The sequence below is a fragment of the Mycetomoellerius zeteki genome, unplaced genomic scaffold (genome assembly GCF_001594055.1).
Source record: "Mycetomoellerius zeteki isolate Tzet28-1 unplaced genomic scaffold, Tzet1.0 scaffold113, whole genome shotgun sequence".
Classification (NCBI taxonomy): Eukaryota; Metazoa; Arthropoda; class Insecta; order Hymenoptera; family Formicidae; genus Mycetomoellerius; species Mycetomoellerius zeteki.
The window spans coordinates 2090697-2102669 of NW_017256051.1; the positions used below are offsets into that span (position 1 = coordinate 2090697).

Below are 11973 nucleotides of genomic sequence, written 5' to 3' on the forward strand. Positions count from 1 at the left end.
TCCCTCCAATAGTTGATATGACGGTCCCGTAACCAGCTCTTTATTTTTGCCCTGCAGATACAGCTGGGCAAACCTAGAACCGGTTCCGGTCCCACCAGCCTGGCTGATGAGCCACTTCTTGCCAGCTCATCAGCAATCTCATTACCTTTGATTCCCGAATATCCCGGAATCCATACAAGAACAACATCGTTGTCCGTGGACAGTCTGTTCAGAGCACATTTGCACTCCCAGACCAGCCACAAGTCAAAGCATGCTCCCAACGCCCCCAGAGCCACCCTGCTATCGGAGCATATCCTGATGCGTCTGTCCGCCTCACCTGATGTGGTTAGCGTTTGAGCACAGCCCATGATTGCTACCACCTCCGATTGGAATACAGTGGTGAACTCTCCAAGAGGGAGAGCCTCCCTGACTCCGCTACGGCATCCGTAGATCCCGGCACCGGCACCCTCATCAATCTTGGAGCCATCCGTGTACCAGACGTCCCCATTCCTATCAGCGGGCACCTCATGCCTCTCCCAGTCCTCGCGACTAGGAATATAGATCTTATAAGATCTGTTGAAGTCGCGCCTTATTGACATTCTGTCCTGCCTCATGTCAAACACGGTTTCCATTTGGAGCTCCCGCGGTAACCGGGTGTGAGTCACACCGCTCATCCATTTGCCCTCGCACTTCAACCTATACGCAGTGACCGCTGCTGCCGCCACTATCGCGAGATGGAGTGGTTCTATGCCGAGCAGCACTCCCATTGCCACCACTGGTGTTGTCCTCATTGCACCCAGAGCCTCCCTTAAAAAGAAAGCCTTGACGCGTTCCAGTGATGCACGAGCCTCAGTTAGCTGTGTCCTTGGCCACCAGACCACCGCAGCGTAGAGCAATCTTGGTCGGAGCACCGCAGAGTATAGCCAAAACACTCTGTCTGGCTGCAATCCCCAAGTTTGACCAAAGGTTCTTCTGCATCCAGAAGTATGTGCAGGCTTTCTTGCACACCGATTCCAGGTGCAGCTTTCAGCTCAATCTTTTATCCAGGACAATTCCCAGATACTTGACCGACATTCCAGGAGTCAGTCTGACTCCCTTCAATATGGGCCCCTCCACGGGGCCTATTTTGTACTTATGTGTTAAGATCACCAGACTTGTTTTACATCACCGATAGACCTGTCCTCTCACACCATTCCTCCACCATCCCTAGAGCCTCTTGTGTGAGCTCCAGGAGCGTTTCTAGGAAAGGACCTCCTATCAGGATCGCCAAGTCATCAGCGTACTGATTGCCTTGAAGCCCTTATCATTAAGGACGTTCTCCGAAAAATCCATTTTCTTTAGATTTTTCTGAAACTTACAGAAAAAGCTTGTTTTAATGTCCTGAACATGTACTTTAAAACTCAATACCCGGAACGGGATTAAAAATCGAGATATTCCACTTCAAAGTTGAAGCGTTTAACATAGGATTCCTATCTAAAGCTTATTCGAAAATGGTCTTTTATTCACTGTAAAAAATTTTTTTTAACAATTTTTTGAAACAATGAGACATAAAACTTGATATCACAAGAAATAATATGAAATTTATCTGAATATGGCTTTCGGTATTCGTTTTTAAGAAATCATTGAGCAAAGTTTACAGTGTCTATATAACGTTACTAACGCAACGCACGAGTCTAAAGACGCGGAGTGAGACTGCAGCGTTGCCGCATCGCACGAAGTGACGCAGTGGATCATTTTTGCACTTCTGCGCATAAGGGCGAAGCGAAAGAGCGGAGTGATACTCAACTAATATTTTCTATGTATGGGGACGACTGCGTGGACGCGAATAAACTTTAGGTTGAGCACAACTGCAGTCGGAGAACGTCCTTAAGCTCTTCAAATAGCCTATCCGCTACTAGGCACCACAAGAGTGGTGAGAGGACTCTCCCTTGGGTACAGCCTCTCCCCACCCATCCTTCGACACTCACCATACCTAGCGATATCGTCACTTGGCGTCCAAGCATTCCTCGGATCCATTTTACAAGTTTCACCAGTACTCCCCGTCTTACTGCCTCGGCACAAACTACCTCATGTGGAGTGTTGTTGAAGGCCCCCTCAATGTCCAGGAAGGTGTCTACCAAAAAGCCCCCTTTCTGGAGTTGTTGTTCAATATTGTAGAAAACCGAGTGGAGGGCCGATATACTCGAGTGGCCAGCCCGGTAAGCGTGCTGCTTGGCATGCAGCGGATACCGAGCCAGCACGCAGTCCCTGATGTATACATCAACCAACTTCTCCAACGTTTTAAGAAGGAACGAAGTCAAGCTGATCGGTCTAAAGTCCTTAGCAGTGACATGGTTCGCCCGCCCCGCTTTAGGAATAAAGACGACTCTCGCCCTTCTCCACGCTCAGGAGGTGTAACCAAGAGCTAGCTCCAAGAGACAACTCCTCAGCATCCTCGTGAGGGGACCGATTATCTGCCCCAGCCTTCTCTGAAGGAGAGCCGGGAAAACAAGGTCGGGTCCCGCCGACTTGAATGATTGAAAGGAGCCAATCGCTCATCTAACTCTGGTTGGCCTCACAATTTCTGCCGCTAATTTCCAATCGTTGGCACATGCCCTGAAAGAGCCCGCGCCAACTTCCTCACACCTATCTACATCCTTCTGGAAACCAGGAAAGCTGGCCTCTAGAAGGTGCACCAGGCATCTTTCTCCGGATACCGTTATACCGTCTGACATTCGAACTGCTAACTAATAAACAGTAACAAATAAGTAAGAAATATGATATAAAAGATTATCTATAATAGACAAGTTATTCTACGTTATGAATTATAATAAATAAACATATTAATCAGAGATTTTTTTACTTTTTTACTCAGTGAACGCTCAGTGAGCGATCGTCACTTCTGAATGCACTCAATTGAATCGCTCAGTAAGCCGCTTTGCCGTCTTGAACTCGCCCATTTTCTTACGTGGCCATGTTCGTATATTACTGCCAGTTGACTGTCAGTACTGAAAATCTATAGTTCCCGTTACGTATGCTATACTGTACTAACAACTGGCAGTTATATACGAACACGGCTTGTGTTTCTTACGTCGGCGGTCGGTGACGCAGACTCGCACTGGGCGGGCTGCACTCTGCTCTGCTCTATTACTTTCAGTTACTTTGTATAGGTTAGCGTTGACGCAGGTTAAACAAAAGATTTGACAAAACAGTGAGAATGGTGGAAAACGCTCTTGTCTTATTGTGTTAATTTTTTTTTATCAGTCGCACTGGACTGCTAACCAATTTATTGTTTCATGGAAAATATCGCGTGCACAATATTTCGAGATCGCGGTATACCGGACGAAACTGTATTCCAAGATCTTGAAAAGTCAACAGTACAAAATGAAGCCTTTAATCGAATTCGAGGAATGCTTACGGGATACTCCCAAGTTTCGGTAAGATCTCTTCTCACACACAATTAATTTGTTTCGTACAAGGGGATGGCACTCTCTATGATTTTCTGTTATACTACCATCCGTTACTAATCGTTTCTAATTGTAAGTAGCTTAAGGATAAACTTAATAAATGTTTTAGCTTAACGTAACATTTTTTTAACATTACACTAAATTGACTAAATGACAAGGTGTTGTGTGAAATGTAAACTTTACAGATTATGCATCGAAGAGGTGGAGAAGAATGTGGATCTATTGGAACAAAAGTTAGACAAGGTATCGTATAATATTATGTCTTATTTAAACAGATATTTGTACATCATTAATTTAACTTTTGCACTATCTGAAAACGATTACCCTTAATGTAATACATAATTAAATATCTAATATGCAAATAGTAGATAATTTAATAATTGATAACGATATAACAAGAGTGATTTTTATGTATAATTATCATGTTATAATGTAACATACATATGTGTAACAGACATAAAAAATGTATCCGAACTTAATAATTTTTTGTTCAGGTATTAAAAAATTGCAGTCTGACTATTGATACTGGGAAAGCCTTTGTTGGACAGCAAAAGTAAGTTTCATATATCAATATGTATTTTGCTTTTTTTCAACTTGTTGATCAATTGTAATCATTTTGTAAAATATGCTATATTAAAATTAACTAAGAATAATATCATGAAGAGGCAAAGGAATATATAATAGAATCTTATATAATGAAGAATAGATTAATATATATATATGTGTATATATATTACATGTATATACATATATATGTATATATTATATATATACATATATATACACATGATTTTATACATATATAAATATATAATGTATGTATATTATGCAATAATAATAAAAATTAATAGTAATCAAGCAAAAATTTAAAAAAATGCCAACGAATTATATATTAAATAAAAATATAAACAAAAATTTCTATCATTTTCAATTTATATTTATATACTTACATCTTTTTGACATATATGTATACTTGACATATATACTTTGACATATATGTATCACATATATGTACATATGTATGTGCATATGCGTGTGTGTATAATGATACATCTTTAATATTAAGAATTTTATTTTTCTTAAAGCCAATTTGCCAATAGTCTATGGGAATTATCTTTGTACTTCAGCGATGATCCAGAAATAATGGCATTCTTAAATAAACTTATACATGCTTTACAAGAAATGAACAAGTATCACACTATTTTATTAGATCAAGCTTCTAGAACTGTGATGAAGGATCTTAACAATTTTATTAAAGGGTAAATTTTACACATGCACCAATTTTCAAACAAAATTGACAAGTTCTACGAAATTTTACAAAATTTTTTACGTCAATCTTTTCCTAGCGATATCAAGAGAGCAAAAGAGACCCGGCATTACTTTGAAAGAATTTCCAGTGATCTTGATATTGCACTGAATAGGAATTCTCAAGTACCGAAATCTCGGCCTATGGAATATGAAGAAACATCAAACATCCTGTCGGCTACCCGATCGTGTTTCCGACACACTGCTTTAGATTATATTCATGCTTTGACGATGCTGCAAGCGCACAAGCGACACGAGATATTAGGCACATTATTAAGCTATATGCATGCATGTATTACTTATTATCATCAAGGTAGCGATCTTGCTCAAGATTTAGATCCTTCTCTCAAAGATCTCGATGAAAATTTAGTTCAGATGAGAAGTGATTCGAATAAACTCGAAAAAGAAATGGAAAATCGTCATATTTATGTTAACAATCGAGATTTGATCCCCTCTCTGGTACCTGGCAATTCCAAGATGGAAGGTTATTTATTTAAAAGGACTAGCAATGCTTTTAAAACTTGGAACAGAAGGTGGTTCTGTTTGAAGGATCATCAACTAGTATATCGAAAGAGAACGGGTGACGAAGGCTATACAATTATGGAAGAAGATTTGCGATTATGCACTGTAAAACCTGTAGTTGATTGTGATAGGAGAAATTGTTTTGAAGTTTTAAGTCCGACAAAGTAAGTAGAGACGTTTCCAATTTGTGCGGTAATTAATACCAAAAGTAAAAGTTAAACTTTTCATAAGTGAATAAAAAATTAAATTGCTATTTTGTAGGAGTCATATGTTGCAAGCAGACAGCGAAGAATCATATTTGGCATGGATAACTGCGATGCAGCAAGCTATTGGTGCTGCTATTCAGAGAGGCATGAGTGTAGTTGCTAATATTAATCCACATGAATTACAATCACGTGATAGCCCTGCAAGACCATTGACAAGACTAAAGTCAAGGTGAGTATTGGTGCTTTTTATGCTGTCGATTTGTATTGAAGAGAGTATTTTATCACTTTAAAATTTCAGAGTGTGGGAACAGTTATTAAAGATCTCGGGTAATGAGGTTTGCTGCGATTGCGGCGATGTTAACCCACGATGGGCTAGCATCAATCTAGGCATTACGCTTTGCATAGGTAAACTTTACTCAACAAAATGTATGTGGTGCTACTTATAACGCGATGTACTTAATATTTTTCATGTTTATCTAGAATGTTCTGGTGTACATAGAAGTCTTGGGGTACACTATAGTAAAGTTCGATCCTTAACATTGGATGATTGGGAACCAGAAATACTTAAAGTGATGGCAGAATTAGGCAATTCTGTGGTAAATAGCATATATGAAGCTCTACCTATACCTTCCGACATTACTAAAGCTACACCAAAATGCAATGGGTATATAATGTCATGATAAATTGATCAGCTATCTCCTGTTTAATGGCAATAAAAGAAAATCTTACAAAAAATGTTTACATCCTTTTTCTCTAGTAACGTTCGAGAAGCTTGGATAAAATTCAAATATGTAGATCGTAAATTTGTCAAACCTCTGACTGATGTAATACCAGCTGGGCATCACGCTAGTCGCGAGCAAATGCGATTTCGAAAATGGAGTGTGTGTAAATTACGTCGCAGACCACGCAGTTGTGATAAGATCGATAATAGTAATACCAGTAAAACGTTGGCATTATTACCTGTCAAAGAAAATTATCCTTCAACGAGTTCGGATGAAAGCAAACACACATCAATCGACAGTTTGAATTCCGTTGGCAAAGTAAAGAAAATGGAACGAAATTCTATAAGCTCGGATGATAGTGCTAATATAGATTTGAAAAACAATTCTACTCTTTACGGAAAAATCTTAAATCGTTCTACGAACGATTTGAGTGAAGCTAATAAATATGTCAAGAGTACAACTGCAACTCACGGAGAAGTTGCAAGTGTCGAGCCGCTTGCAAAAGAATTTGGTTCAATGGAAAGCGAACTGAAATTGAATACAACTGAAACAGTGAATATTAATACGTTTTTAGTCGTCGAATCGGACGACAGTTTCAATAGACATACCGATAATAAAGTCAAGGACGACAATAAAAACGTTTCAGGAAATAAAGATCTTAAATCAAAGAAGCACTATAACGAAAAAGTACAATCAGCTGTCTTAATGTTTGGTTGCGATGTACCAAAACCTACTATCGATAACAATTTAGAACTAAGTTCTGATCAAGATTCAACGGCTGGCGAGGATGAAGAATTTACTGATGAAGAAGATATAGAAAATCTGCATCCTGAGATGTTGCTTTACAAAGCTGCAGCAGCGCATAATTTACCGGTAATGTGTGCAGCATTAGCGGCCGGTGCTGACAAGTTGTGGTCGAATGTTAATGATAAAAGCCGTAATGCTCTACATCAAGCGATAATAAGTGTATGTATGATGCTTTACATAAAATGCACGCACGCACGCACGCACACAATGTTTAATTTTTCTTTCTTGTGAATTACGTTTCATACATTTCTTACACTATTTCTGCAAGAAATAAGCTTTAGAATATAAAAATGAGAATATAATAATAACTATATATTTTCTTGTATATAGGGTTCCGTTATGTCATGTGAGTATCTCCTTTTAAATGGTGCACGAATCAATTGTCAAGACGCCGAGGGAAAAACACCTTTGCATTTAGCGACAGAATTAGGTACATAATATTATTGTCTTTATATTTTTCGAAGTGGAGAAAGGAGAAGAATATATATTAACATTTTATAAATTTTTACAATTACATACAGGACACACTGCCCAAGTATGTCTACTTCTTAAACATCGTGCTGATCAACACATTGAAGATGAAAGTGGAATAAAACCTTTGTCAATTGCTATAAAAGAAGCAAACGCCGATATCGTTACTTTGTAAGTATTGTCTACAAAAGTTTATATACATATATAAACTTTTATGTATATCTTATAAAATATCTTATTTTATTACATCGACATGTTTATGGCAGATTACGGCTTGGTCTCCTAAATGAAGAAATGAAAGACTCTGAAATAGGCGTTACTGGTGATGAAACATTCAATGACGTTGTTCGTGATTTCAGTCAGTTGGCTTGCTCACATCCCGAGCGATTGCAACGTCGAAATGAAACCACAAATTTATCATATATGCCTGAATAAGGTTTACAAATTTTTATATAACACTCAAAATGTACAAATAAATCATATTTTATATGTTATGTGAATTACAAGAGCGCCCGCGCTGCCTTTCAAATTGTTGCAGAGTATCGATTATCTATCGTATTAATGTAAGTATTGTAAGTAAAAGCTGACGTTTTACATACGAAAAATTGTCAAGTATCAATTGTTTTTATTTGTTTTGAAAACTAAACCATTATAATTGTAATATCTAAAACAATTCACTTATATCCTTTCATTACTTGATATGTATCGTCACTGTAAAATTGGTCACCTTTTACTAATGATTTCTTACTCACTGAGTAATGCAGTTTTTATAGTGAGAAAATGATTTATAACGAACATATACATCACATATAAAAAAGTTTATTTTATATATACATATAATCCACTAAGCTGTATAGTATAATGTAAAAAAATTCTTTTTAGAGAGTGATTTGGTGCTTGGCAATTGGTAAAATTACGATATACGAGATATCACACAGCTTTTTCTATATATTTAGCAAGCAAAGATAAAACAAACATCATATATAGATAAATATTATTTATGAACCGTTTATATATATATATATAGTGTAAAAACGTTTGGAAAGATTTGCTTAATTCGTATTATATTGGAAGTTCCACTATTGCATCATAAATTTTAGATATATTCATATCTGACGGGGGATATAATCCTAAGATTTTTTTATACATACACGTATATCCGTATATACTTTGTTTATCAATGTTATGATTATACGCGATTAAACTCAATTATAGATCACACATATCTTTAGAGCGTAGCACGACAACATAACAAATCGTTTTATTATAAATATATATATATAATATATTGTAGCTTGTTATACACATACAGTGATTATAGTATTGAGTGATGATAACAGCTTTCAGATATAAATGAATAATGTTTTCCCAAAATATTGATCCATTTTTGTTGCATAAAAAAGAAAAATATAGCCTCCGTTGCCAAAAATTTTCATTTGTATAATGAAAACGCGAAGATTGGATCTGATTAATTTTAAATATTTTCTAAGAAATGGTTACATTTTATATGTGTATCTATAACAAAAATGAACAGTGCAACCACTGAAAGTGAAGTAAATCACGGAATTAAGTAACCAACTAAATTTTAATAGAATGTATACACACATACGTACGCATATACACATTACGCGCGCAAATATTTCGAATTTGCAGTTGAAAATAAATGATACAATGTATTTGTGCGTGCGTGCGTGTGTGTGCGTGCGATTTGCTATAAATGTTTTGTATTATACATATGTATATTTTATTGTGTTTATATATATACATATACAGGGTGTCCCATTTTAATGTCCCACCCCAAATAACTTTTTTATTTTTGATCTTAGAAAAAAATGTTTCAGACAAGTTATATGACTTTAAGGGGGATATAAGGTGGGAGCGGGGATCACTAGTTTGATCTTGAAAATTTTATTGTGAAAATAAGTATTATTGATTAGCATCACATTTCAGAGGATACACGATAAAATTATAATAAAAAAAAGTTTCCTTTATGAATTCTAGAACTAATTTTATGATGCATCATAACATTAGTTCTAGAATTCATAAAGGAAACTTTTTTATTATAATTTTGTCATGTATCCTCTGAAATATGATATTAATCAATAATACTTATTTTCACAATAAGATTTCAGTGTAATTTTAACGAAATTTTCTCCACCGCTATTACACTACTCGAATTTACTTATTGCACTAGTAGTATATTTTTATGCGGGTAGGCTCGAAAGTTACAGTATAGCCGGCATTAGCATTATGCAAGTTGTCCGATCGACGGCTAAAATCTCTTGAATGTTGTTCATGTGTACACTAAAAATTCATTTTTACATAAAAATGAAAATAAGAGGTACAACCTCCAATGGCCTTGATCTTGACAAATATTATCCAGGACATGATCCTGAACAACATTCAAGAGATTTTAGCCGTCGGTCGGACAACTTGCGTAATGCTAATGCCGGCTGTACTGTAACTTTCGAGCCTTATAACTCGAAAAATACTTAATAAAAAATATTTTATTGTAGTGTTTTGAAAAGCTCTCGAGCTACAAGAATATGTAATGAAAAATAGGTGATTCTATTTAAAAAAATCGACGTGACCTTGACCTGGCCTTGGCGACGCCACCCAAGGTCAAACTCATTGCGCCAGTAAATAGATCTTTTGAAACCCTACAACTTTTATTTGAAACACTTTTTCCTAAAATGCTTAATTTTCGAGATATTTCGCCGTCCCAGTACTTTTTGTACACTCTGTATAATTATACATGTGCATGTTAATGGGATAGATAATATATAACATTCCTGATAAAATCAACTATTGTTGACGCTATATTATTGAATCACTGCAACATCAGCTTGAAATATCAACATTATTATATCATTTTTTGCGTAATAATTAAATACTAAAACACATGTATGTACATGCAGAAGACGAAATCATTAGTATTACGTGCTTTAGTTGTTACTCTATGTTACTCAAACGTTATGTTAGAGATATACGCATGAGTTTTGATCAAGAAAATAATTTAGAAATATATTATTAATGACCGAAGTACAATGATACAATTTTTGTTATCATTTATCATTGATACGAAGCTTTATTATAAAAGTGATTCCGACATTGTTATCGATTTGATGCATGAAAAAACTCGAGCCAATCAATTAAACAAGTAAATATGAAATATAAATATATATATGTATATTTTTAATTTTGATAAAAATATAGGTATTGTATACAACATACAACACCGAAAGTTTTCAGAAATATCTCAGAAATATTTCAATTGAAAAGTGAAACATTTCATAAAAATTGTGAAATATGTTTGCAATATTTCTGAGACAGCTCTGGAATAGCAAAATGTCTGCGATTCTTGCACATGAAATTTTGTTGAAAGATTAATGAAATGTTACAGAAAGAATCTGCAATCTTTTTGAAATATTACCAAAGAATTTTCAGCTATTTTTAGTACTTCAAAAATCATATTTAAATATATACTTGATTGATACTTAAATAATATTTAAATTTACTATCGACATAATAAATTTAAATATCAATCATTTAAGTATCAATTAAACATATATTTAAATATTATCATTTCTGAAGTACTTCAAATTTATTAAGAGTTTTTTAATCTGTTTACAGATTACAAACTTATTGAAATAAACTTAAAGTATTTCTCAAAAATGGTAATTATATCGCCAACTATTCTGATTAATTAATCACATTATATGTATAAGCACATATACATAATCACTATTAGAAAAAGTCACACCTGCAGTTTCCACACAATATCATTCATGTACAAAAGTTTCACGTAATTAAAGCAGAACAAGTCATTCATATACAAAAGTTTTTCGCAATTAAAGTAGAACTCACGATCAAAATGACATTAAACTGAATCGCGATTGATTAAAAAATGACTTAGTAAACATTTTGAAGCCATTTTAACATCATGATTTTTTGTTCTGTTTAAATATGTTTTTCAATTTATTGTATATGATAGAATTTAAAAACATTTTTGTTAAAACATTTCATATAACATATTACAGACTTTCTTTTAAAATTGTTGCACATGAAATGTGAAAGGTTGAAACATTTCTGAAAATTTTCTGCAACAATCGATGTGCTGTATGGGTATTAATGTGCAATTCTTAAGATTTATGTCAATTTTTACAGTTCCATAAAATTACGATGACTTTTTACTTGAAAAATTTACAAATACATATACTATATACATAGTATATATATATACATATATAAGTACAAATATACTATGTGTGTGTATATATATATATATATATCTTTTTTGTACATATATTTTTAATGCACAATTTTAATACACAACCAAAATAATATCGATGTACCGTCAAACACATAATATTTGCAATTTGTATTTATAAAATACTTTTTGTACTTTTTATAATATGTCCATACCTATACACGTGTGTCTAGGCTATCTAAAAATGTCAATGGGCGACATAATTTACCTAGATAGCAAAATGTGTCTCAGCAAAATCTCGCAAA

The 11973-nt window shown here is 34.7% G+C and overlaps 1 protein-coding gene across 1 annotated transcript; it reads left to right on the top strand.

The window, feature by feature from the left end:
• Positions 1 to 3072: 3072 nt before the first annotated feature.
• Positions 3073 to 8046, top strand: CenB1A (Centaurin beta 1A). The gene is made up of 12 exons (XM_018455295.1): positions 3073 to 3395; positions 3611 to 3668; positions 3920 to 3978; positions 4511 to 4684; positions 4772 to 5416; positions 5514 to 5687; positions 5757 to 5863; positions 5939 to 6122; positions 6216 to 7146; positions 7318 to 7417; positions 7509 to 7629; positions 7725 to 8046. The coding sequence occupies exons 1-12, from the start codon at positions 3343 to 3345 to the stop codon at positions 7891 to 7893; spliced, it is 2775 nt and encodes a 924-aa protein (XP_018310797.1). The 5' UTR covers positions 3073 to 3342; the 3' UTR covers positions 7894 to 8046.
• The last annotated feature ends 3927 nt before the right edge of the window (positions 8047 to 11973 follow it).